At 41.5% G+C, this 26,631-nt stretch overlaps 4 protein-coding genes across 4 annotated transcripts in view; 3 read left to right on the top strand and 1 right to left on the bottom strand.

Annotated features, from left to right (window-relative positions):
• The first annotated feature begins 3,351 nt into the window (after positions 1-3,351).
• Positions 3,352-6,606, top strand: LOC145890859 (amine sulfotransferase-like). Its single transcript, XM_082981892.1, has 7 exons — positions 3,352-3,631; positions 4,204-4,317; positions 4,597-4,694; positions 4,842-4,962; positions 5,366-5,481; positions 5,685-5,844; positions 6,491-6,606. Exons 1-7 carry the CDS (start codon positions 3,352-3,354, stop codon positions 6,604-6,606), a joined length of 1,005 nt encoding a protein of 334 aa, XP_082838018.1.
• Positions 6,607-8,954: 2,348 nt separating this feature from the next.
• LOC145911031 (uncharacterized) lies at positions 8,955-17,186 on the top strand. Its single transcript, XM_082998268.1, has 4 exons — positions 8,955-9,209; positions 14,947-15,139; positions 15,205-16,790; positions 16,934-17,186. The coding sequence occupies exons 1-4, from the start codon at positions 8,976-8,978 to the stop codon at positions 17,111-17,113; spliced, it is 2,193 nt and encodes a 730-aa protein (XP_082854394.1). The 5' UTR covers positions 8,955-8,975; the 3' UTR covers positions 17,114-17,186.
• Positions 17,187-17,520: 334 nt separating this feature from the next.
• On the top strand, positions 17,521-19,286 carry LOC145912740 (uncharacterized). The gene is made up of 3 exons (XM_083000323.1): positions 17,521-17,646; positions 17,711-17,872; positions 18,364-19,286. Exons 1-3 carry the CDS (start codon positions 17,635-17,637, stop codon positions 18,520-18,522), a joined length of 333 nt encoding a protein of 110 aa, XP_082856449.1. The 5' UTR covers positions 17,521-17,634; the 3' UTR covers positions 18,523-19,286.
• Positions 19,287-19,729: 443 nt separating this feature from the next.
• Positions 19,730-26,631, bottom strand: part of LOC145890843 (usherin-like) — a 39,344-nt gene continuing 32,442 nt past the window's right edge. The window contains 15 exon segments of the mRNA XM_082981891.1: positions 19,730-19,801; positions 20,417-20,671; positions 20,857-21,152; positions 21,539-21,628; positions 21,869-22,045; positions 22,383-22,600; positions 23,066-23,304; positions 23,522-23,778; positions 23,914-24,067; positions 24,231-24,422; positions 24,910-25,168; positions 25,456-25,556; positions 25,618-25,756; positions 26,063-26,213; positions 26,362-26,482. Coding sequence (XP_082838017.1) covers positions 19,730-19,801; positions 20,417-20,671; positions 20,857-21,152; positions 21,539-21,628; positions 21,869-22,045; positions 22,383-22,600; positions 23,066-23,304; positions 23,522-23,778; positions 23,914-24,067; positions 24,231-24,422; positions 24,910-25,168; positions 25,456-25,556; positions 25,618-25,756; positions 26,063-26,213; positions 26,362-26,482 — 2,721 coding nt within the window.

Genomic DNA, 26,631 nt, shown 5'->3' with positions numbered 1-26,631 from the left:
ATAGATTTGGAGGTATTACTTACAGATTAAAACCAAATAGTAAAAAAATGCTTTTGTTCTTAGGAGCCACAAATGTGAACATGTGCTTTATCTCGTGTATTTGAATGCATTCATTGTATTCTACATCTATTCGAATAAATTGATAATAAATATCAAGAATTTTCGAAATCAAATAAACAAATAATTGTGCTGGGTAACAAGTTATGTAAACTGTTGCATTGTCACGTGATCGAGTTTGATTGTTCTGATTGAGAATACAAATAAAGCACACGCCATATTTTATTGACGAAAAAAATGCAAGTCGGTACAAATAAACAATAAAACATCCAGCAGAAAACAAAATGAAGAAACATGATCACAAATGTGTGTCGGTCAAATTTAAACGAGTTTCTTTCACTGGAAGGTCGGTTGGATCATCTTCATCAGACTGAAGAGCAAAATGTAAAGATTGAAAAACTGCATGTCTTTAACCTCTTCCAAATTGAAAGCAGGTCATTACCCGGTATGCCAAACAAATATATAAATATCATACATGAATTATTTATTTATGATTATAGATATTATTGTCACAAGTAAATTGAATGAGCAAGATACACACTTACTTGGGACATTTCCAGTGATTTACAGTAAGCGTGTAAAACATAATTATTCACAGCATTACAATATAACAAGTCACTTTGTTTTGGCAAAGAAATTTAACGCTTGGACGCACGCATTCACGTTACTCTTATCGACCATTTAAAACTTTCGCGACCATCGCTCTAAAATAATTAACCCACTTGTGTAACATACGTCACAGAAACCAGTGCCTGTATTGCCTAATGTTTTGCGTGCAGCATTGCACAAGTATTGCATAATCCCATAATGTGACCCAAATGATTTATCCATCAAATGTTCTCGAGTAAAGTGATTCATTCAACATCCTGATGAGACCTTTTAGGTCGAAACAGCGGCCATCTGTCTGCAGCTTATACACAATTCATATTATTGGCTCCACATTGCTTATCATATTCAACATCCTGTTTACCACATAACACCACACCTATGTTCGTGTATTATATTACTTCAAGCGCCTCATGATATCACGTGACATTATTGACCAATCAGCTCTCAGTAGGGAAAGGTTTAAAAAGCCCAGTGTGTTCCTGTAAATTCATTCTGTTCTGTTGCGTTTTATTCTATTCGCTTCGCTTCTATTCTATCATAATTCTATCGTATTACTGTTACACTGCTATTATTACTGAGACTCTACAAGCTATTCGCCGGCTCGGGATTTATTCCCACAGCCTGATAATAAACTGTTTATTCGGATACAACGGTTTGCTGGTGAGGTTCAAGCCTTACACATGCGACTCCGATTTTAACGTGTCTCCGCCTTGTCTGGTCGCAGTAATAGTGCGCTGGGACATCATGACTTGACCTAGGGGCATTTTTAACTTGAAGAAGTTTATATTGTACGAAAGAAAGTTGCAGGTTTGTTTAAAAAGCAATGTAATGCATTGTCCAACATTTATTCAGACCATACCAATCTAACTATCACTAAATGATAACTCAACTCTTGAATTTTGCTGTTTTGCTAATAAAAGATTGTTTATTCTGAAATTTTGTCAGAACCTAGATAGATATTAAAGCCCTATTTGTTCAGTGTCAGTTACATGCGTTCCCTTTATCTGACGAGATGAGAACTAGCAATGCAGTTGTTCGCTTAATCAGTCTAGTATTTGAGTTGTCTATTGAATAAGGTTCAGAATCGTCCGTGTGCAGCCGACATAAGTGTTGTTGGCGCCATTCATGTGTATATCGTTGTATGACTATGAACTGTGCTCTGCAATAACGGTCAATAAAAATCCCGTCGTGAGATTTTACACCAGCCCGCATTAACGTGTACGTAATGTAAATTAATTTTTTGGCTATTTTTAAAACGTTTGTTAATGTGAATCTTGTACATCAGTGCCACTAACATAGTAAATTTCTGTTCCAACAGTATAAGCGAACTGAATAATACATATGTTCTAAGTAAACGTTCTGCACATGATTATTTTTTTCCAATGTTAACAACAATTTTTTTTGTCGCCCAAGGTGTATTGGCTATCGAAATGATTTGCCGCGTTGACGCCAACCGCACTGCAGATGTGAATCCCCTCAGTCGCTTCAAACAGCGCGCGAAAAATCCGCGAACTGTCGCGACCGCTACGCATCGCCAGCCCCAAAAATTCAACCGCGTCCGGTGTGCAAAGCCCTACAGGCCACCAGCATATGAGTCTCCTCTCCAGTAGAAATAGACTGAGTGTAGACAGGGCGACTCTCTGTTTTGAGCAAGTTATCCAAACCTTGCTTAGCTTTCCAGAACGACAGTTAAGGTTGGCAAACATCTTGTGATTGGTAATACTTTGATTCAGAAGTGTTTACAAATTGTCTTAAATGACGTTTCAGCAGCGATATATTTACAACGAAGTATTACAGAGAAAACGTGGAATATAGAATGTAAGTCAACAGTTACTTTGTACAGGTACAAGTTAATGTGGGCTGGTGTGCAAATACCATGAGGGGATTTGTATTGACCGTTATTGCCGAGCACAGTTCATGGTCATACAACAATAAACACGTGAATGGCACCAACAACACTTATGTTCGCTGTACGTGCGTAACTTGATCTGCCTGAGGTTAAATACTAATCGTAGGCCACAAAATAACGCTTTAATTGAACCTAAGGTCGACATTTATGGCGATTTTTCGAGCTAGAAGAGGATTTTGACATGCGTCAGACAAAAGCACGCTTGTGTGATAAACGACACCAAGCCATACCGGGCGAGGATTGTCGTATGTTGCACGGCGTGTAAATGACCTGTGTGCTCAGTGACGTCAGTTTAACTTATTGCTGCAGAATGTGGGCGAGGCATAGTTGAGGTGAGTGAGATAGCTGTGTCCGAAACAATTCATTTTCACAAATGGTGAAGCATTCGACTATTATTGAAGTCGTCGAAGAAAGTAGTTGAAGTGAAAAGTAAAAAGCGAGCATTAATAGGCGGTTAGAAAATTTAAGGGACACTGAAAAGTTCACGCAAAGTACACTAAAAAATGTAGAGGTGGTGCAAAATAAAAGTCCATTACTTTGAATAAGAAAGCTAGAGCTAGGAATCTGCTGATCAGCATTGTGTCAATAAATACATTTTAAACATGCTTATCATCAGAGGGGTTACTAAAAGAATGTATTTGCAACAAAATTGCGCTATATTGAGACAGCACAATTGAGCCCTCTGTTTTGTTATCAGGGTATTTGCCAGTTTCTGACCAGTGCAACCATTTCACGTTCATAAGTTGTCTGAATCAAACTCTTAGCTGATCAACGCGATGGAGAACAAATATGACAACAACAAGGACAAGAAAGTGATGCTGACCATGAAGAAGTCATTTGCGGAAGAAGTTCTACCTCTGTTACCAGAAGGTAGCAAACATCTTGTTGACAAATGTCACGAAGAACTTCTGCCCTTGATACAACCACCCCAAAAACCAACCGCATGGAAAGGTTACGTCCTGCATCCGGGCCTTAACGCCGAAACGGCGAAATGGTCGTACGAAAATTTTACGCCGCGAGATGGCGATGTTCTGGTGGCATCGTATGGTAAAACAGGTTAGTGAGCAATTCTCTTGTACCACAAGTATGTGTCAACAAGGATGTAAACAGTAAAACCACAAAACAGCATTTGCTCATTTTCGTTTGTGATATAGGATTGCTCTGCGTCAGGATTTTTACTGACATGTCAGGGGTTTGAAGAGTCTAACTTGCGTGTTAAAGAAATGTAAAAGCGTGCCCTAATGTCCAAGATATCGTATGTCAGTGATTGCTGATTTCCATCTAATTCACTAAATATTTGCATGGCGCTGTGTCGCCTGTGTCACAAAAGTTGTCTAGATCTGTGCCTTTACGAAAAACGGCAATGTGCTTCGGATGCATCCGGAATTTATGCCACATAATATTGTGTTTTGGACATAAATGTTGGTCAACGTAACTGACATAAATCGGTGCAGAACTGTCGCACATTAGATATGAAAACTCTACTTTATGACAAATATTTAAGGTTGCTGGCAAGAAAAAACGACAGCATTCGTTTGGCTGAGGTAACTTATGATCATACAAACCTCATTTCATGGACACCAAAGCTGACGTATACGCACAGAAATACCAAATACTATTTATTGTAGGTACCACTTGGACAATGACAATTGTACGTAATCTTCTTTATCACCAAGATGCAGAACTAGTGACGAAGTCATATGGATTTAACGCACTTTATAACTACCTTGAATACGGGCCAGGTCTGTACGTTACTTAAGCATCTTCTAGGTATAAGCAAAATGAGCCCATAATGATCATACAGCTTGCCTCAGTTTGCTTGTACATGATTTCCGTGACAACACTGCTGGTTTCCAAGCAGTTGCTAGTCACAATGTGTTCTAATGAGTAGCCGGTGTTACGTACCTAATTTGGTACCTCAGTCTGCAAACCACACAAGTGATGCCGGATAAAACAATGTGAACTGTCTTTAACTCTCTAATCTCCTTTTCCCTTAGTGCAACAAATATCCTACTTTACAGTTTGCAAATACGAGGTCAGTGAAGCAGTGCAACTTGACAGGAGGTGTTTTGGGACCCATCTACCAAGCTACCTGGTTAACTTGAAGAAGTTTAAAAAGGTTATACATTTTTTGGTCAAAACGGTGCAGATAAATATTGGTGAAATATTGCAACAACAGTTCAACTCTTGGTGCAACTTAATGACAATTGCAAGTCTCAAAAGAAATTAGCAATAAACATGACAGATGCTAATTTGAAATTTGCAGATAGTTTGGACCATCCGTAACCCCAAAGACCAACTTGTTTCATGGCGCAACTATATGAAAGCAAATGAATACAATTTGTTTCCAAACGATGACAGAGAATTCTATGACTTTCATATTGCCGGTATGTCTGACAAGTTACAGGAATTTTGTGTTGCTGTGTTGTGCAGGAAAATTAATTGTTTGCGTGTTCTGCTGCGACTGTGTTTTCTAAACTCCGCTTCAGTAAACAAACCACACTTGGGTTAGTTTGTTTATTCAGTAGACACCAAAGATACGAATGAAATATCGAGCAGAATACAGAAGATGATCCCACACACAGTCGATCCAAATGCAGAATCAGTAAATTTCAAAGAATGCCATCGCGTGAGCCACGAATGAATTATACTCCAATCACAAACAATTCTCTCTGTCAATCTTACTTATCTCGGACATTTCCATGAACCGAAGTGTTTACCTGGGCAGCGCAAAACTGCAAGTCATCCATTTCATCATATCACGTAACAGTTATGCATACTTTTATGCAGGAAAGCAGGGAGTACTTGGTAGACCTGGGGAAGGATATCTCGAACATGTCAAGAGTTGGTACCAACACAAAAATGATGCCAATGTTATGCTTTTGATGTATGAAGAGTTAAAACGAGTGAGAAGTTTGAAGTAAAGCTGTTGCTTTTTGTGCTTTCGCATTAGAGTGCATTAAGAAAAAATTAAATCTGTCCTGTTGAAAGAGCTGCCAGACATTTGGTGAACATATAATATCCAAAAATAAATACTATCCAGCATATTACCAATAATATTCATTGTAGTTGACTGATGATCTGATTGAAATGTTCTTCTTCAACACAGGATCCTGCCAAACAAATTAAGCGGATTGCCCAGTTCATTGGTGTAGAATGCAGTGATGAGACAATTGAGGAAATTGTTCAAAATACGTCGTTCACAGCCATGAAAAAAGCTGTTGAGGAGATTCGAGAATCTAAAGATGCATCGCGGATGTACAGAAAAGGTAAAAATTAAAACATTAGATAAAATATATTAAGCCATAGTTTCATACTTACGGGATATAATGCTCCTTTAAATTTACCATTTTGGTGTTGTGTCTAGCAGGTCGTCGATTTTTTATTGCGAATATCGTGCGCGTCGAGTAACATAATTCCGGTAGCCTGGTAACTAACACATGGGAAATGATGCTGGTTTTGATCACAGGTTTCTTGTACTCAAACGTGATGTATTTCTTCATCCTAGTCCTACATAAATTTAGGGAAAATGCTTTCACACCTGCGTGCTACGTCTCTTTGTAGGATAGTAAATAAAATCAACGCCCTGATGCCCAATCGTTTTACTCAAAAAAATTCAACAAATTGCGTTGAAAATAGTTACTGAAAGTTACACAAAAAAACAGTAGTGAGTTACTGTGTGAAAAAATGTTTGTTTAAATTTGATTCCCATTTCATACAGCACAAATACAATAAACCAGAAATTCATCAAAGCTTGAATAAAAACTATTAATTCTATTGCACTTGGAGTTGGCAAATACTAACGTTTTTCCTTTAGAGCTGTTTTCCACATTATGTTCCCGCCGACAGCAGCTCGCTTGAACTCACTTAGCACTTAAAAATAAAACTAAAGCTTATTTTATCTTATTACATCAGGTGAGGTTGGAGATTGGAAAAACTATTTGACTGTTGCCCAGTCAGAGAGGATTGATCAAAAAGTTAAAGATGTACTTGGGGACACTGACATTAAGTTCACGTACACTTTGCCATAATCGACCATCCGTGAATTTATTTCCTGGTTTATTTGGAAAAAAAATGTAAACATGCACTTTACTTGCATTAAAAATTTTTTACCAGTATTTATCATATTAAAATTCCAACTGGCCAAAATATAGCAACACTCCGAATTTCATGCTGCAGCGGTATCACTTATCCATAAATTCAAACAAAATATTAAAGAAATGCCCACTTCCCTGAGAAACGTAAACATGCTTTTTATCCCATACATTGGAATGCGTCCATTGTATTCTACATTCTGTTGAAATAAAATAAAGAAACAAGAAATCACCTATGTAACATCACTAGGTTGTCTGATTATAGTGGTAGAGATCCTCTACGTATATGTGAAGGTTGCCCGACAAGTTGTGCGCTTGTTAAAAAAAGTGGCTGATCCAGCTTGGCTGCATTGCCTGGGCTGTCAAGCCTGTAAACCTCATAAACGCGATACGTTAGCTGTGATCGCTAAGCAAGGACCTGCGCAGTGGGGTGCATGCCATTGCATGAAATATTACTGCGTGATCGGATACGGTGGTAGAGATCCTGCCAATCATGCTTTTGCATTAAACATTTATTACTGCATTGTCTGAAAACAACCAAGAAGAAATTTAATACAGCTTATGACGACTGACTTCCGTGACACGCAGAGCCTAGACGCAATAATGGTTTTGTTTTGATGTTCTGATGAAGTCTCGTTGGATAGCAGGCCAAACTTCGGTAAATAAAAATCATTGTTTAAATTATGCCTGGAGAACAAATTCTCCAAAAATTACAACATGCCTGGGAGTAACACTGCATTATTGGTTTTGGAATTCTTGGCCATACTGTGTTCCTCCCAGGTTCGTTTCCGATGTTTTATTCCTAGTTTGGTGCCCGGGGACTGTAGAGTCACCACAATGTTGAAGTTTTCGCCTGGCTCCATAGCTGGCAAGATCAATGACCTAGTCACTTCACTTGTTCCAGAAAATTAATGTTCAATACATTGTGTGGTAGCAGCCATCAACCAATCAGCAATCTTTTTACATAAGACCACTACGATACATGGGTACAGAAACGGGGCATCAAGCATATTAAAAATAAGCCAGCAGTTACCTCCAATAACCTAGCCGTTTTTTTACATCACGTCGTCATTATCGATGAAATCGAGAGAAAACAAGCATTTAAACCTCAAAGTTTGCATGTGCTGGATTTCATCAAATCGTATACAAAGTGGATTGTGAACATCAAAACAACTTGTGCGTGTACCATGTATCTGGTACAGTGTGAACTTAACAAAGCCACACACTGAAACCATGTTGTTCGCCTGTTTTAGAAGTCTTTTGCAAGCGAAGTAAATTCAAGTAGACCTTTAAACGGATTGAGCGCTCCGGCCCTCCTCTTGCACAAAAACGGGAGGAGCGCTCCGGCCCTCCTCTTGCACAAAAACGGGAGGAGCGCTCCGGCCCTCCTCTTGCACAAAAACGGGAGGAGCGCTCCGGCCCTCCTCTTGCACAAAAACGGGAGGAGCGCTAGAGCGAAGCGAAATTATTTTCTTTAGTTGTGCATGTAAATGGTCTTACTGCCGTGAAAGTGCCGTTTTCATTTCGCATTTAAACCTTTTAGAACTCATCCTAACATACCCTGTCACACAACGGCGACAAAATTACAAGCTTATCTGTTTAAACCTCTCACCAGAATCATTTGTGTTTTTGTTATCAGCATTTCATTCACCATGCTGGTCGAAAACAATGGAAGCATGCGCATTGTTTTAGAACTTTAAGCAACTTAACTGGTCTATTTATGTGCACGCGAGGGAAGAAACCACTTAAAAGTGACATAAAAATGTAAGCCCCTCTGTTTGATCGTAATGTTTACCCATTTTTGATTGGTTGCCGAGAAACGTGAACTCAATAAATTACTTCCTAGTCATTGAAGTTGAGTTGGGTCTACGTGCGAGCGAGTGACGTCGGTGTACACATTTACAGCTTCATCCGTCTTTTTTAGTTTTAACTTCCGTCAGATTGCGTAGATAAATTATGACTGTGCTTCAATGCGTGAAAACCATTATGCATTATAAACTATGGGATTGTACAAACTGTATTAGTTGTCTTAACACCTTGCTGCATACAAAGGAAAATAATGTTTGCATTGGTGCCAGACTAGAGTGAGGGATCTTTGGACTTTTTAAAGCTTACGAAGCAAACAGACATAGCAGTTGCTGATATATTTCAAAGTTTCTCTGCATAGTGATGTTTTTTTGTTTTTATTTGAATATCACTTGTACTGTATTTCTATCACACTCAAATTATTCTTAATGTTAGCCGGTGTTTAGACGCTGGTTATAACTAAGAGTATATTAGAACGGTTTTGCCTTTGGTTAATTACAATGGATGATACTGGAACACTCACTGAAAATGAAGATGAGGTGGTGGTTTTAACAGATTTTGAGTCAGATAGCGATGAGAGTCTAGTTTTTGAGTCAGATAGCGATGAGAGCCACAACCAAGAGGATCGAAGTAATTCACCATCCCCACCCAATACAAACGATGATGCATCACTTTCAAGTCCAGAAGCAGGAAGTCCTACAGGACATCGTGCACAACCTCACGTTCATAACATAGTAAGCTTAAAGTAATAACGCATGAGTCATAATACTTAGCTTCCGACCGTGCACACTGTTTTGATTTATGAGTTCTCACTAGTGCAGCTTGGTGACTGTTGCGCTGTACTAGCTTTTACACCAGCAGGCACAGAATTTTTAACTTTATACTAGTGTCACGGAATTATTTCCTACTTAGGTCCGGGCCCTGCAGTAACGGCTCACCACTAAAGCCAAAGTCTCTCACGCTGGTTCGCTAAATGGGCTTCTCTTTAATAAACAGCTAAAGCGACGGTAAAACGTGCATATGCTCAGTAAAAACCAATACCATCGATACTCGTTTCGCGACACTCACAACCCGTACAGCACGACGCCCATCTCAAGAATGCTGGTCGTACCGAAAACTACCGCCTTACACCGGCCAATCAACCAATCAACGTACACGGAAATCAATGGGGCGTTACCGGACGACGTGGCAAACATAGAAAAACGACTACAATGTGAAAATAACGTGTGAGAAAAGATGGAAAACAAAAGCATAGTGCGATGTGATGTGCGCATATAAGTAACAAAGGGTAATTTAAATAAACAACACAGGTGAACAAAGAAAGTATAAAGAAAAGAATTAGTGTCGTGTGTCGTGTGTCGTTTTCGCTACATTCCCCCCAACCCAAAGACAGTCCCAATCCGCTGGGACTATATTTCCGGGGTAAAACTTGGTTTGCTTACGTTCCCGCACCGGACGGCAAGGTCCGTCAGTGTTCGACGGGGCGTCCAATGGACGAGCCGCTGGCTCGGTTTGCATGTTTTTCCTTTTCGGAACGCCACATGCGGGTAAGCAGACCCCTTCGACTTTCTCTTCCTGGTCCGATCGCTCACACTCGTCCTCTTCTGGGAAGTTATCGGTTGTGGGCTTCATCCGGTTAAAGTGAACCGTTTGCTTTTTTCCAGCCGCGTCCTCGATGATATAGTTGACGGGGACAACCACTTGGACAGTGCGGTATGGTCTTTTGAAAGGTGGCTGTAGCTTTTTGCATTTTTCCAGCGGGACTGCTGGGTTCGTGATTAAAACGTAATCGCCGACTGAATGTGGTCCCGTGTTGTCGCCGGTCGTATTGATCCGCTGGCGCTGGAGTCGAAAACTTTCTCGGACGACATCCTCCGTTAGTTCTAAACAATCGCGCAAATGATCGATTTCTGCATCGTATGACATCTCGTTCCGCTGTTTTCCGATTCCTCCCCCAACCAAGTCTACGGGCAGTCGTAGTGGTCTCCCTGTTAAAAGCGTGTGCGGTGCGAACCCGTACTTTCGTGGGCGCTTGCATTGTAAGCCGCGACCACCGCGGGTAGTGCTTCGTCCCATTTGTGTTCGTCTCGTTGTATGTAATTGCGCAGCATTGTTATAATTGTTTTATTATTGCGTTCCAGACCACCGTTGCTCGAAGGTCCATAAGCAGTGGTTCGGGTTTTGTTTGATCCTGTTAATCTTAATAAGTCGGCAAACAAATTACTTTCGAAATTCGTACCCCTGTCGGTATGTATTGTTTCAGGGACCCCATGAACGGTGAACCAGTTCCGACACAGCAAACTCGCTGTTTCGTTTGCCGTTTGGTGGCGCATCGGCCAAGCGCGAACGTACTTGGTAAATATATCGCATGCGACCAAAATAAACTGATATCCAGATCGCGTTAGTGGTAGAGGCCCAATCACATCAACCTCAACACGCTGCATCGGGCTATTTACCGTCGAGCGGACCATTGGTGTCTGTGGCCTTCGTGTGTTTTTTTTTATTGTATTAGTACTCGATACAACCCCGACAAAACTGCTCTACTTCTTCCCGCCGCCTGTACCAGTAGTACCTTTCGGTAACTTTCGAGAGAGTCTTCGCGATGCCTAGGTGCCGACCGCCAAGCGCGTCCTTGTGTATTGCAACCATAACCCCTTGTCTTAAACTTCGAGGGAGGACTAATTTAAGTACGATTTCTACCTCCGAATCAGTTTCCACGCACAAAACATTTCCCTTCTGCCTTAGTCGAGGGAACAGCGACCGCCAATGACGAATTGAAGGGGAGCAACGCCGTATGGTTTTGAATTTAGGGCGCATACCTTTTTTCAACCAATCCAACACAATGGGGAGGTCATCGTCCTTTGTTGCTCTGTCGCGATGTCCTTCAGGCTGTAGCCATAGGCCGCTTTAAAGTCCACTACCTGCACCTCGACCGCTTTTGTCGTCAACTTGTATGGGAAGTTTGGGTCTTCGCCACTGTCCTGTACACGTAACAGCGCTTCAGCGTTTCGATGTTTTTCTCCCGGTCTGTGTTAAATGTCGAAATCAAACGTCGAAAGATGTTCCACCCAACGTGCACATTGTCCGTAAAGTTCCTTTGACTGCCATAACCAACGAAGGGAAGAATGATCTGTGCGAAGTAAAAACTTCCGACCTAAAAGACAACAACGATACAGTTTGGTCGCAAATATCACAGCAAGCAACTCTTTTCGTTTCGTGGAATGGTTTCATTCGGCACGGCTTAGAGATTTACTCCCATAGGCAATTACGCTCTCCTTACCGCCCACGTTCTGTGATAAAACACAGCCGACCGCGTTGTCGGACGCGTCTCTGTCGACTACACACTGCGAAATCTGGATACTGCAAAATAGGTGCTCCGCATATCCGCATACACGATAATATAGTCCAAATAGGCCAAGCACCGCGCCATTCTATGCCTTTCAGAACCAGACGCTTCAATTGTTGGAAGGTAGCCGCGGCATTACACAATCCTATTCGCATGACATTAAATTCGTACAATCCCATGTGATTTGTGAAATCTGTTTTCTCCCGACTAGAGGGATCCATATCTACTTGCCAATACCCCCCGATTTTAAATCCAACGTTGAAAAATACACTGACTGTGACATTTGGACCAAACTATCGTCAATGCGAGGAATGGGGTAACTATTCTTTTTAGTTATTTCATTTAGTTTGCGATAGTCCACACAAAACCGAATCTCACCGGACTGCCTTCTGACCAGTACGATGGGGCTGCTCCAAGGTGATTTGGATGGACGAACGAAACCTTGATCAGCCATCTCTCGAATGATCTCTTCCACCTTCTCTTTGTGGTGATGGGGCATTCGACGCGGGGGTTGTCTTGTTGGGGGATGATTTCCTGTTTCAATCACATGACGAACGCTTTTAGTTCGACCCAAGTCGCTTCCCGACGTGGAAAATGCTGCCCTGTGTTTTGCCAGCAGTTGAAGTAGCGCATCTTGCTGGGGCACCGACAGTTCGTCACCAAGACTAACCTGTTGAAGGATGTCGCAGACATCTTCGGAAGTGCTTATTGTGTTTACCGAACATACGTCCTGCTCCAACTGGCTAAAACAAGAAGCGTGTCTGCAGGCAGTGCTACGATTGTCAATAACCACACATGTGCCGGGTTCGGTCAAGTTGCATCGCCGAATGCAGATACGGGACAAATACGAGCAATTCGCAACCCTTCTGGCAATTCTATTTGTTTGTCATTAACATTGGCGATTTGAATGGGAACTGTATCACAATCCGGACGTAGCAGTAACCAACCCGTATTTTTCTACCACACTGGCGATTCTCTCTGTTAGAACAGGCATGCGACACTTTCCCCCCGTATATGGTGTACTGTACGTTCGTGCTTTAGCGCATACCCCTGTGAAAGGTGGGACTTTCAAATCATCTACAAGGCAAACGTCCACTGGGCCAGTGATTGAGGGCGGCCTGCTGGTGATTGGTACTCCGCTTTTTCCGATCGTTAAGGTGTTGGACTTGTAGCAAATTCCATATTTATGGGCTCGCAAGAAATTAAGGCCTAGGATAAAGTCGTGATTGAGGTTTCGTACAACATACACAGTTATTTGTTTTGATAAACCTCGAATCTTAATATAGACCTTTACACGACAATCCACTCGGAGTTGTACTCCATCGACACCTTCTAGCCGAGCGTCCACTTCGGCAACTTCTTTTTCGCTCAGATGCAAATCTTGCCACTTTCTGGCGTCTACTAAACTGACGGCTGAGTCAGTGTCTAGGAGGGCGAGTCCTCGCCAATTGTTAAGTTCACAAAACGTGGAGGAGAGCGCGGAACAACAGGTACGGTTGCTGCTGGATTACATGGGGTGCATTCTCTCGTCGTTGTTTTGCCAACTGTCCCGACCTGGCGTCCCTGGAAACAAAGCAACACGCTTGCTTTTGCCCGTCCGGGCGTTGATTATTGGCATATTTACCCAGAGGACAGTCACGTCGTAAATGTCCTACACCACCACAGCCGTTGCAGTTGCGGCTCCTAGGGTCGAATGGGTGGTTTGGTGAGCTGCGCAGAGACTGATTCGCCCGTTTCAGTTCCTTGATTTCGGCCTGCATCGCCGGGAGTGTGGCTGTCAGTTCTTCGGAATGTTGTTTGCTTTGCGTCTCATTTTTTCCAGTTTATTCAACACCGCTCCCAGTCCAGGTTCTTTTGATTGCACGGCGGTGACCTCCAAGGCGGCCGGGATATGCGAGTCCATGACGACTTGAGCGGCCGCCACAAAACTCCGCTCGTATACTTGATTAACGCTGGAATGGTATCGGCCAAACGTCGGTCTTGTAGCCTTCGTAGTAGCGTTATATACAGTACTTCGTTTTTCAGTGCAGACTCTGAATTACTGCTGTAGGCCATGTTTCCGAGCGTCTTGAGGGCATAAACAAATGAACGTCCCTTTGCCCCAGGTAAGTGCTTCGCGTTGCCTCACAGGGCGGCCGGCACTGGTCTCATGTCGCAGGGCACGTTTCCTCAGTTCCTCGTATTCGACTGTGTAGAGGTTACCCTCGCCGTCCTCTATAGCCCATTTCATGTCATCATTGACGGATGCCAGGAACAAATGTCGTTTCACCTGGTCCGTAGCTTCAATACAGTAGGATTCGAAAGTATTAAATAATCCACAAGGTCGTCGCCAGGCTGCAGGGGCGGTGGTTGCATTAAAAAGTTAAAACTCATTTTTAAAAGACAGTTATAAAACGACATAGCATCGGAGTCTTGTTAGCGGTGACAGGGTCCTGGTGTGCTCGCCAAGTTGTCACGGAATTATTTCCTACTTCGACGCGGACCCTGCAGTAACGGCTCACTACTAAAGCCTAAGTCTCTTACGCTGGTTCGCTAAATGGGCTTCTCTTTAATAAACAGCTAAAGCGACGGTAAAACGTGCATATGCTCAGTAAAAACCAATACCATCGATACTCGTTTCGCGACACTCACAACCCGTACAGCACGACGCCCATCTCAAGAATGCTGGTCGTACCGAAAACTACCGCCTTACACCGGCCAATCAACCAATCAACGTACATGAAAATCAATGGGGCGTTACGGGACGACGCGGCAAACATAGAAAAACGACTATAATGAGAAAATAACGTGCGAGAAAAGATGGAAAACAAAAGCATAGTGCGATGTGATGTGCGCATATAAGTAACAAAGGGTAATTTAAATAAACAACACAGGTGAACAAAGAAAGTATAAAGAAAAGAATTAGTGTCGTGTGTCGTGTGTCGTTTTCGCTACACTAGTTTGGAGTCAGCTGCTATTCGTTGGGTTGCAAATTAGACACAAAACCACCCGAGACTAACCATTGCACATTTTGTTTGAAAAAATGCTTGGAAACCAAAAGTGTTATAGTTGAGCAGTGCTTAACATTTGCTCGCTGTTCATTATGACTCATTTGCTTTAGAGTAACATTTGCTTAACTATTTTAGAATGTGTCCAGTGACGAGGGATTGCCATGGTTTGGGGATATGAACATTCGTTCCGAGGGATCAATTTACACAGGGCCAGTTTATCAAACAATTCATCAACAACAAACCCAAAATGAGTCTGTCATGGACGAATGGCATTTATTACAGAGCCAAGCAAGCACCAATCCTTTGACTTATCACATTCATTGCATTTGTAAGAGAGATTTTGAATTCATTTTTCTGCCAAGCTTTGCAGGTCCAAATCCGTTTTTTTCGCAGGTACAAATCTTCAAAAGTCTCTGAGCCAAAAAGTAGAAGAGATCGCCAATGACCCATGTTCCCTGGTTGGGATTACTAAACGTGGCATAACTCCACTTGATCTCCCAATGGTAACCTGCCTAAAATCAACCACAAGCAAAGGGATTCCGCTTCCTGTCGTCCCAAAAGATGTCACTTCATCACAGCTTTTTATTTATTCAATTGAAACAGCCAAACAAGAAGCGGATGAAATTTATAAACCCGAACAAAATAATGCAAAACGTCGCCATGTAGAACAATATGGTAATGTGGTGGGAGTAATTGGGGAAAGTGGATCTGGAAAAACAACATTAGCAAAAAAGTGGGCCCTGCAAGCATTAGAAGGCCAGCTCTTTGGAGAAGTTTCCTTTTTTTTCTACATTGTTGTCAGGTCCATCGACTTCCAGGAGAAAACAACTTTACTTCGCTTCTTAATAAACGCCTTGTTGCCAGAATTAAGTTATCCACTTGCAGAGGCAAATGCCATCTTTGATGAGATCAGGAAAGATTCAAAGGTACTAATAATTTTAGAAGGCGTGGATGAAGCCGACATGGACTTTTCGTCACCAAAAAAATTAGGAGTTGGCTGCAAATCTGAACACAGAGCAGAAGTTTTCATCAAACTATTAGCAGGAGGATTGTTGCTTCCACGCGCCCGAAAGATTGTCATCTCAAGGCCAGCCAAATTTTATAAATTAGATCCCTTAAACAGACCAAAATATGTTGCTAAGATAAAAAAAATGACGTCAGAAACAAGAAACAATCTTGGGAAGCAAATATGTGGTACAAATTACGACGCAGTACTCGAAAAGCTGTCGCAAAACACCAATCTGCTCGCGTACTGCGGACGCCCTGCAAACTTTGTTCTGGCAGCAAACTACCTTAACAGTAATGCTGGCAACATTCACTTGATATCACTTGCCCAAGTTCTCGCCTACACATGTTCACAATATTTAGGTACGGAGCACCACAGAAGTCCTACTTTTACGTTGGAGAATCTAACAAAAATGATCTGGGATGGTTTCTGCAATGACAAGCATGTTTTCACTGCCGATGACCTGAGAAAGGCAAAAGTCAAGGACTCCGCAGCCGAGGTTTTCGTGGGCACTTCCTTAACCGCAAAGGGAAACGTGAAGCTCAAGATACGAGAGGGGCATACACGCTATGCGATTTCACCTTTCATTCTGCAGCAATTCTTTGGTGCAATGCATCTGATGATGGTGATGTCTGTTTCAGAGTTTGAGAAAGAGCATCTGGTACTTAAAGAAGAAGAACAGACGTGGGATGAAATAACGAACCTCGCGTTTGGAATTTGCAACCTACAGGCATTTGAAGACCTCGAAACCATGTTTCCCAACTGCTCTCGTAAAGATTGGCACGACAAAAAAATGATGCTCATTAATTTTGCTTCTTCACAAAACATATGTTCGGACAAACTGGTACTTCTAAAAGTTTACAGTTGGGTTCGTGAATCTAAAGATCCCCACATACTATCCTCTGTATCGGCCAGGTTGCCAGAAGAAATCAATCTTGGCAAACCAAAAGTCGAAGATATCATTAAAAGCATGGTGCGTTTTAAATTTTTGATGATGTTTAGACAACGCATCAACTACTGTATCCCCAAACTACATATTTTTTCTAAGAAGAGTATTTTAGAGATTTGCTCTAAATTTTTTACCTATTTTTACCATGTGCGCTTTTCGTTTGGTAGCCTCTGTATGATGATCCTTGGGCCACATACACCAAAGCTGCTTCATTGAAATCCATCTTGTCTAAAGTGAAAGTCGCTTCTGATAAGATCGCGATGCGCGGGGAAAACATTGATACTCAAGCGGCAGAATCTATTTCCGAAGTTATAGCGGAAAGAAACACATCCGTAAGGGCGCATTAATGGTTACAGGGCGGCTTACGTTATTGAATGTCATTCTGATATTTGTCTGCGCTTTGTGTTTTAATGAAATTTACCTTTAACTCGCACCATCGTACCAATATGTTTTATCGCTCAAGGTTGCCACCGTATCTGACAATTTAAAAAAAAAAGAGGACAGATTTGCTGACAATTATTGTTGTAGGGCACCTAAGTTTGCCTTTAACATTTACGAGCAATCCAGTAAACACATTATTTGTCACAATCACATTACGCGATTATAACAACATATATCTTAAATAAAGAACACTCCAGCTTTGATGAAAGTGTTTTTCGACCGTGCACAATTGTTTGTTTTGCCATTTTTTACATGGACAACGTGTTAGAAATATTTGCAGGTGAAATTGTTGATTTCCTGGAATAACATTGGGGATACCGGGGCACTTGCAGTCGGACGTTGTATCCACAACCTCACGGAAGTAGATTTGAACGGATGCAATATAGGTAGCGCCGGAGTAAAAGGGCTGGCTGAAGGGATTTCAAGAATGCCGAGACGGGTAAAACTACATTTAACGATGCACAAGCGCTACGTTATCTTAAATATTCTATTGATTATTTAAGCTGAAGAGGATCAGGTTGTCAAGGAACCTGATAGGAGATCGTGGGGCCACTTCATTATCCAGATGCATTTATAATATCGAAGTGGTCGAACTTGCTCAATGTGGGATTGGAAATCAGGGCATAATAAACCTTGGTTCACAGATTGCTTATTGGGAAAGACCCGTAAGGAAATAAGAATATGCACATGTTTAAATTACGTCATCTTGAAAGTTAGGTTAAAGCACTGCTTCAAACCATGGACACCCGCAACTAAATCACACATGGAATATGCTGATAAATTTGTGGCAGTCTGCTTTACCAGTCAACCAACTTTGTTTGCAAAGCAAACACTCGCCAACGAACAAATAAATAGTCACCACAAAGTGGAAGTCTTTGCTTGGCCGTTTGGCCAGTGATAGTCACACCATGCAGCTGCACTGATGAGACCTTTTAGGTCGAAACAGTGGCCATCTGTCTGCAGCTTACACAATTCATATTATTGGTTCCACATTGCTGAACAAATAAATGGCTGGCAATATACGCCCACAAGCACAAACTTTTATTTTTGACTCGGCTAAAACGCCAAGTTGCAAATCAGATCGGGATTCAAATCCCCGATTTACTAATGTTCTCTAAACAGTTATAAAGAGCTTCAAATTTCTGTTTTATTTTAGATAAAGGAACTGGATTTGTCGAATAACGTGCTCACCGACAAAGCTTGCGGTGCACTGATTGCTTGCGCCCACAGCGTCGATTGGTTACATATTAATGGATGTGGCTTCACGCAGCGCGCGATAAGCAAGTTGCGAAGTTCTGGGTTTTCGATGTTCTGAAAAGACTGACTATTAAACAACTTTATTCGCACGAGTTTTCGCGAGCTTAATCTCGGTTCATCGGGTGATGCAATTGACGTGACGAATAAAATGTGGTAACGGCCTTAAAAGCAAGAAAGAAAGATGCACGAAGAGGTGATAACCGTTGGTCACTTTGTGCCCGTGGCATCTTAGTGCGTGTAGTGATTAATAAAGCCCCGTCATATATAGAAATTAATCCAACTAGTAAGTGACGTTTAAAGGTTACTGTGGAAATAAATGCATGCAGAGTTTTGTAACACAATATGTATGTATTTACTTCCATATACAGAGTAACGCAATATGTGTATATTTACCTTCATACAGAGCAACGCAATATGCATGTATTTACTTCCATATACAGAGTAACGCAATATGTGTATATTTACCTTCATACAGAGCAACGCAATATGTATGTATTTACTTCCATATACAGAGTAACGCAATATGTGTATATTTACCTTCATACAGAGCAACGCAATATGCATGTATTTACTTCCATATACAGAGTAACGCAATATGTGTATATTTACCTTCATACAGAGTAACGCAATATCTATGTATTTGTATTTAAAACCGCTTTCGATTTCCAGAACAAAGCATGAAACTAGAGTATGTGAGGAGAAACCGTCTTTCAGTCGTTGATATAAACATTGCTTGGTGTAAGAACGGTTTTGCTGTGATAAACATATGCAACATTGCATTTGATTTAATCTGTGTAATTTTCGAATAGTAATGTATAAGAAAGGCTACCATTTTATCCGGTTAATCACGATTACATATCCTGAATCTGCACTTTCGAATTGTATTTGTGGAGTGGCAGACAGTGTTAGAATGAGTTACAAATCGAGCAATAATGATAATGATTTTCACACACAGACAGAAACGTGTATGTATCAAAAAGTCATTCAGATCATAACAAAACGTACGTTGCCAAACCATTTTCGGTTCTTTGTCGGTTTGGGGGTCACTTTTGTTTATGAAGCGGGATCTAGTTTGTCGAAATCAAATAAATACTGCTGAGTGACACGTTAGGTAAGCCGCTGGTAAGGACACTGTGTACTGTCGCATGTTTTAATTGTTCCAAATAGGAATGCACATAAAGTACTCGCTATCTTTTATTGTCGAAAAAATATTCAAGTCAGTACATATAAACATTAAAACTTCTATCAAAGAATAAAAAATATGGTCACAAATGAGTGTCGGTCAAATTTAAACGAGTGTCTTTCACTGGAAGGTCGGTTGGATCGTCTTCATCAGACTGAAAAGCAAAATATAAAGATTTAATAACTGGATGTCTGTAACCTCTGCGAAATTATAAACAGGTCATTACTCCGTATGCCAAAGCAAATATATAGATATTATTCATAAATTATTTATTTTTAATATGTTATAGATATTATTGTTACAAGCATAAGCAGGAAACACACTTACTTGGGACATTTCCAGTGATTAACAGTAAGCGTGTAAAAACAATCAATTTTTCAGAGCGTCATAAATAAACAGGTCACTTTGTTTTATGAAAGAAATTAAACTTTGTTTGCGCATGGATGATACATTGAAACTTTAATGTTTCAACTTAAAACTTTACATACGTTCACAACACTGTAAAAGGTCCGTCTTTCTCGTAATAATACGTCAGTGGATATTCCTGCTCTCGTCTTTTACGAAAATACATTCTACGTTCGGGCCTACGTTGCTGCATCGGTAAATACGTCATCTTAACAGAGGTAGCCGCCACTTCGTCATCACACAATACGTCATCATCATCACTGATATTATCCTGAATTACCGGGTCGACTGGGTATCGGTCCTGGTTTGGAAACCGCACCCTGTCTACCCTGTAATCAGCAAAGTTAACGCGTTTCCGACTTACGTTGCTGACCAATCCGCTGTCGCCACGTGGCAACCTGCGTTTTTCAAATCCAGGGGTCCCACTGATGTAAGCGAGGCTGTCGTTGTAAACGCGATCCCATTGGTCGTCGCATTCGATCACGTGCTTGTCGTTGAACATTGATTGGTCGAAACTGATATCATGGTCACCGATCTGGTGGTGGTCACGGCCGAATGATTCCATTGATCCAAAGTGACGATTGCGCGGAACGAGACCACGTGACTTCATGGAGTCGCTCTAAAATATTTACTGTTTGACGTCATTTGTATATTTTGTTGCAGAAAGAATAATTTTTGTCTTCTTTTGGGTGAAGATTCACGGAAATTTTCCTGTGATAACAATTAATTTTGTGTGGAAAAACAAAGTAGAACAACGTTTTCAGAATCTGCCCAAATACATTTCATAAAAACTCAACAACTCACATTAACGCTGTAAGTTTTGCGTTTATGGTGAGGCATCGTACTGGCAAGCAAATCACCACTCGGTGGCACTCTTTGGCCGGATGGTGGCGCCTTTAGTGGGGAGCGCTGTCTCTCTGGCGCCTGTTTACGGCGCAACGCCACCAGGAACACTGTGAAAACTACTACCATGACGACGGCTGCCATGGCAACCACGAACCAAACGTTCTGGTAGATTGGAATTTGGGCGTTGGCGAGGTCCACGCCTCCTTCCACGTCACTTCCTGTTGGGTCTTCTTCTTCGCTGGGAACGAGTATGTCTGTAGAATGTAGGTAGATTTGAAGGTTTCACGTCACGAATTAAGTGGCCATAAATGACCTTGAGTATTAAATATGAGGGCTTGAATTACAACTGCAGCCGATGACGATCGTTGCTTCCAGTAATAACACAAAGTAAGCGCTCTCTGTGTATTTTATCTTATCTATCCAGGCCTCAGGCGAGCGATTTAGTAGTAATACACACACACATGCTTTTAAACAGGGTTTCTTATGTACAAAACAATGCTAATGGGCCGAAAATTACTTTCTTAAATTTAACCAGACTGGTCCTGTTTAAAAGCAAGTGCTTTGTGTGCATTAAACAGCGACAAGTGTTTGTAGCATATACTGTAGTCAAGACTTTGGATTAATAAGACACAATTCTCACTTCCATTGGTTCCCTTCGTCGTGTCGTATTGGAGTGTTGGAGATTTGATTGAACCGGTGTCAGTATAAGCGGTGATTACAAAGCGGTGAACTGCAAAAGTATTTTTTCCTCACAATTGTTGTTAGATAATAAAGGGTTTCAGGCTTGTGAGAGAACAGCGAGGATTTCTCCAAGGTACATTAACATTTCAACTTTATTTACACTGAGAAAGCCTAACTGAATAGATCGGTGCATAAAAGTTGCGTTTAATTGTGCACAAGAACAGACTAATTACAATGTGCCTGGCAGCAACATAACATTGTAACTTAATTTTGACAACCGAAAACGAACCTTTTAGCGACGTTCGCCGCAAGTTGCACACGTGATCAGTGCCGGCGTAAATCATGTCTTGATTATCCATGACCTCATACCGCATGAGGGCGCTGTTAAGCGCAAATGACGTCGACCACCTGATGACGATGACGGTTATGTTGCTATGGACAACGAACTGTTGCACGTAGATAGGACCTGAATAAAAGTGGAAAAAAAATATCAGATCATTTGATTTTGTTCATGGAAAACATTAGAATACAAAACATCGTTTGTTGAAACTTGCTATGTTTAGAATGTAAAATGTGTATGAATGTTTATGTTTATTAGGATAAGCTTCAGGTTTCATAAAGATTGTGTTTCGGGTACGCATTTGGCAATCATTCGAATGGTTGTCAAAGAGTAAAATAAACATGATTTCTTTAGACAACAAGAACAGAGTTACGATTAATTAAAGGTGGAAATTAGGTTTAAACAGTAACTTCTGGTTGCATTTTGAACCACAATTACCGCTACACTAGTTTTGATGTGTTACCTGTCTTTGCGGTTACCGCCGACTTCCACTCAGACTCCACGCTTCCGTAATCATTGTACGACCTCACCTGGAAGGAATAACGCGTGTACGGGCGAAGATTTCGAACCAAAGCATTGTGACGTCGTCCCGAGTAATACATGATCGGCGACTCTGCTGCGCACTCTTGCGGAAACGGTTGCAGTGGCGCGGGGCAAGACTTGCGGACGAACAGTTCGTACCTGTAAGAGGTAATGTATATAGTTTCCATTGTCGGTACTAGACGTTGCGCAAACTCAGAATCAAAATGATTAAGGTTGCAAACAAAATTCTGTGCCGTCTAATTTAAAAGTTAGGTAAATGCTACGAGCTGCACTGATCAGACTTTACCGGTAGAAAGCTCAATAATCATTGTGGCTTTCAAAAGGTTGTTAGCGTCATAATAACAACGGACCGTGTAACTCAAAAGTGCAAATATCAACAATCCTAATTAACAACCCATGAAAATCACCAAAACGCCAATCACAACAAGCAATGAGAAATACATTGTTCCCATTATCAGTACCAGATGTTGGGAAATTTAAGCAAAATATCAACATTGTTTGCATTATGTTTGTATTAACTTAGAAGCGAAAAACTAACAAGCAAAGTAACAATACCGCCCATAAACAAGAAAAAGGAAAAAGTTTAATAATTTTGAAACTGACTTGGTAATATTTCCGTTGGGCTGACGTGGGTAGTTCCAACTGACCGTCAAGTTGTTACTTCCAACCTTTGAAACAGTGGGGGCGTCCTGATCGCTAGGGGGCGCCGGTAAGGTTGTGACGTAAGCTGCAGGTCCTCGCGCACACAGTGATTCGTGCGTGCACATTTGCAAGTAGAACTGGTAGGTGGTGAAAGGAAGCAAACCAATGACAGTCTGCTCTGCCCCGATTGCTCTGCCGACCTTTTCAATGTCAAACATTTCAGCTTTTAATATTTCAACCATGAACATCTCCTCAACTAATTTTGTGATGAGTAACTTTGACTTTTTTTGTTGTTTTATGCAACAAGGTTAATACCTACAAACTTTGGGTTTATTTTTGAAGCGGAATTTCTGCAATTAAACTTCTACAGTTATTCAGTATCGGTAAATATTCTCAGTTGGTTTTGACACAACTCACCAATTTTGGCGTCTCTCTGCTTTTATTGGCTCGCATAAACACGTGATAAAATCTGATCAATCCGTTGGCGACTTCGGGTTCATCAGCGTAAACTTTTACAGAACGTGACGTAACCTCACTAAAGCTTGGCTCCGGTACGCCCTCTGGTGCCGCCTCTCCAGATCTAATGGTGGAGGACCATTTGCTCGGGGCTTCCCCTGCACTGTTACTTGATATCACTCTGTATTGGTATTGAGTGTAGGGAAGGATTTGGTAATCTGAAAGAAAAAGGAAGACTTCAGTCGTAGATTATGACGTAATTGGGGGGTATGAGGTGAATTCCAGTCACGTGGCACCACACTGCAAGCTAATTGGTGCAAACAAAAATTCAAAAATATTCACAGTTTTCTCACCTGTGTACGAATGTTCGGTGACGTTGGCGATCAGTTTCGGTTCGAGGGATTCCCCTCCTCGCCTCGTTTCGATCAAACGGCGCCGGAACAGATGGTATCCGGTTATTATACCGTGAAGTTCACGTGGTGGAAGCCAGGTAACTTCCAGAGTAACCTAGGGTTCAGGTATTTATGGTAAAATTGCAGTGATATGGCTTCCTGTATAAACGCACCGGCTAATATTGATCTAAATCTTTGCTACTTTTCTGACCATATTCTTATTTCTGGAGAAGATATTCTGCAGACATGTGACTTGGCGGTAAATTTAAGCAGGCTACCTGATCTCGATGTGGTAACGTGACAATGGGAGGCATCTGATTGGCTGGCGGAGCTTCCATGGTCCTCTGCAATCTTCGTTCGCTCATTACACAACCCTGCTCTGTGCAGGCTCGCATCCAGAAGATGTATTCCTCGAAGAAACTGAGACCGAGCACTTCGTATGTGAATACTGCGCCGGAGAAATTGTAGAGCTGAAAAATTTAAATGTGATGTTAGAAGCAAAGTTTCATCATAAAACACTTGTAGTTTTAGTTAGTTCCCTGAAGAGAACGTTTGCTGACCTACGGGCAGTCGAGTGCAAATGTTACAATTTTGACGTTAAAAGGATAGATCCTGTAAGGTTTGGTCTAAATATTATGACGACTTAAGTACATGGCATCAACTAGTTTATTTCTAGGAGTTTGGGAGTCTACCGTGCATCATATACAACACAATAACAAATCATCTTTTAGTTCTTCTTTAAACGATATTGGAAACATTGTAAACATTCAGCACATGACGAAAAAACTATCAAAGCGAACAATAGTTTTTAACAATGGAGCAATTTTCACACTTTCATATCTTAGTCGTCTTCAAACATTTATGGAAACGTGGAAGACAGCACGCAACAAACAAACCTCTCGTACAAAAAAAAAACGATGAACGATAATTTGTAACAATGGAAGCAACTCCTCTCACTTTTTGATCCATCATTGTCACGTGACGAACGTACAGCGTGTAGTTGGTAATCACCCCGTTGGGGTTAGCGGGACTTTCCCATTTCACCCGGATAGACGACGAAGAGGTGGGGGTGAGAGTGGGCGGGGGAAGTCCCGAAGGGGAAGACGGGTCGGTGGTTTCAGAAATCGGGGGTCGACTTTCAACATTTCCAACCGGGTTGAACGCGACCACCGTATAGGTGTACGTGGTGCCGGCTTTTAATCCGAAGTCGTGATATCTGAATCAAGATGTAATATACGGAGATTGTGTTGTGTACGAACCCAATATAGGCCGAAATACTCTGCCTTTACTGTGTCCTGGAAATGAACACAAAGGTATGTGCAAAAGCTTTCATCAATTAGCCCGATATACCTCACGTTTTACAACTTGAACATTTTTTAACGTTAGGGAAATCTTTAAAACTAATCGACATCATTTGAGAGAAACCAAATCCGACCGCGTCGCCGCTTATATTATGTCGTGTGAACAAAACTCTTGCTCATCTGAATTTCAATAGCAACCAACCTTGTTGTTGATCCGTCACCAACTGTGACAAGTTCGCCTCCTCTGCGCACTTCGTACCGTTTGATGGCGCCATTGGGATGCTCGGGAGCTCGCCAAATAATCTTAATATATGGGAAGAATTTAAAATTGAACTTGTGCAAGGTGAGATTTTCGGTGCTTCACCTCTATTGAATTCGGGCTTGTAACGTGAAGTTCTGGTGCTCTCATGCCGGTAGGTGGCGCCTGTTGCGTGCGAACTTCCGCTTCCGGACTCTCACGGCATCCGCTGTTTGTACATGCCTCCAACTTTACGGTGTATATCCTGGCGGAAATCAAATCAAGCATTTAACCTTCATGTGTGTGCTACAAAGCTATCTACTTTAGGAGAGCACATTTTTAGGCCGGGTCCACACATATGTGCTCTGCGCCTAAAATAACTTGCATTTTTATGATCAATGTGATACAATTCTTCGTTTGTTTTTTATTTAGGCTGGCATACGAGCATATACGCTGGTTCAACTATAAAAGTTGCGCTGTATGTTCATTCGTTGGTGACATTAAAGTTTCTAATAATGACGAAACTTTCTTTGAAACTTATCTCATTTGAACAGAAAGACACATAACCAACCTGTAGGGTTTCAGATCGCCCACAATGATACCGAGATCCAATCCTTCAAATCTCGTCACACCGTCCACAAGGAGACGGTAGAGAGTAACAACACCGTTTGCTATCTTGGGCCTTACCCACGCCGCCTCGATGGCTGTCGAGTTGTAAGGAACTAAAGAAACACAAAAGAGCACTTTTAACTAACATGCAATATTTTGGAAAAGCTATGTTTTTATATTTGACTTGCTACACACTTTGTCAAAAGAATCAGTGTCAGAATTTAACATTTTAGAAGCTGTTTTGAATTGACCCGCACATACCGACACTAGGTGCCGCCACATACAATGGCGCTTCCTCGTAGGTTCTCATGGTGGTGACGTCACTCATGACGCAACCCCCGGCTGTGCAAGCTGACACCGTGTAAGCATAGACTGTGTACGGCTGAAAAATTGGTAAAAAATTAAGTCGAAATACGTATTTGGAACTAAATGATGATTAAATCAGCAACACAGAAGATACTCCGGACGCTTTTATGTAGGTAATACTTTAGTAATGTCCTCAGAAAGGTTGCATCACATTTGTCACAAAAA

The sequence above is a fragment of the Ascidia mentula genome, chromosome 1 (assembly GCF_947561715.1).
Source record: "Ascidia mentula chromosome 1, kaAscMent1.1, whole genome shotgun sequence".
Taxonomy (NCBI): Eukaryota; Metazoa; Chordata; class Ascidiacea; order Phlebobranchia; family Ascidiidae; genus Ascidia; species Ascidia mentula.
Note: the sequence above shows the minus strand (reverse complement) of the source record. Positions and strands in the feature narration are given on the sequence as shown.

Coding starts and splice junctions, on each gene's coding strand:
- LOC145890859 (XM_082981892.1), top strand. CDS start 3,352: ATGGAGAACAAATATGACAACAACAAGGACAAGAAAGTGATGCTGACC. Junction 4,318..4,596: donor CTACCTTGAATACGGGCCAG/GTCTGTACGTTA, acceptor CCTACTTTACAG/TTTGCAAATACGAGGTCAGT. Junction 4,695..4,841: donor ACTTGAAGAAGTTTAAAAAG/GTTATACATTTT, acceptor TGAAATTTGCAG/ATAGTTTGGACCATCCGTAA.
- LOC145911031 (XM_082998268.1), top strand. CDS start 8,976: ATGGATGATACTGGAACACTCACTGAAAATGAAGATGAGGTGGTGGTT. Junction 9,210..14,946: donor AACCTCACGTTCATAACATA/GTAAGCTTAAAG, acceptor TAACTATTTTAG/AATGTGTCCAGTGACGAGGG. Junction 16,791..16,933: donor AAGATATCATTAAAAGCATG/GTGCGTTTTAAA, acceptor TTCGTTTGGTAG/CCTCTGTATGATGATCCTTG.
- LOC145912740 (XM_083000323.1), top strand. Junction 17,873..18,363: donor TTGCTTATTGGGAAAGACCC/GTAAGGAAATAA, acceptor GTTTTATTTTAG/ATAAAGGAACTGGATTTGTC.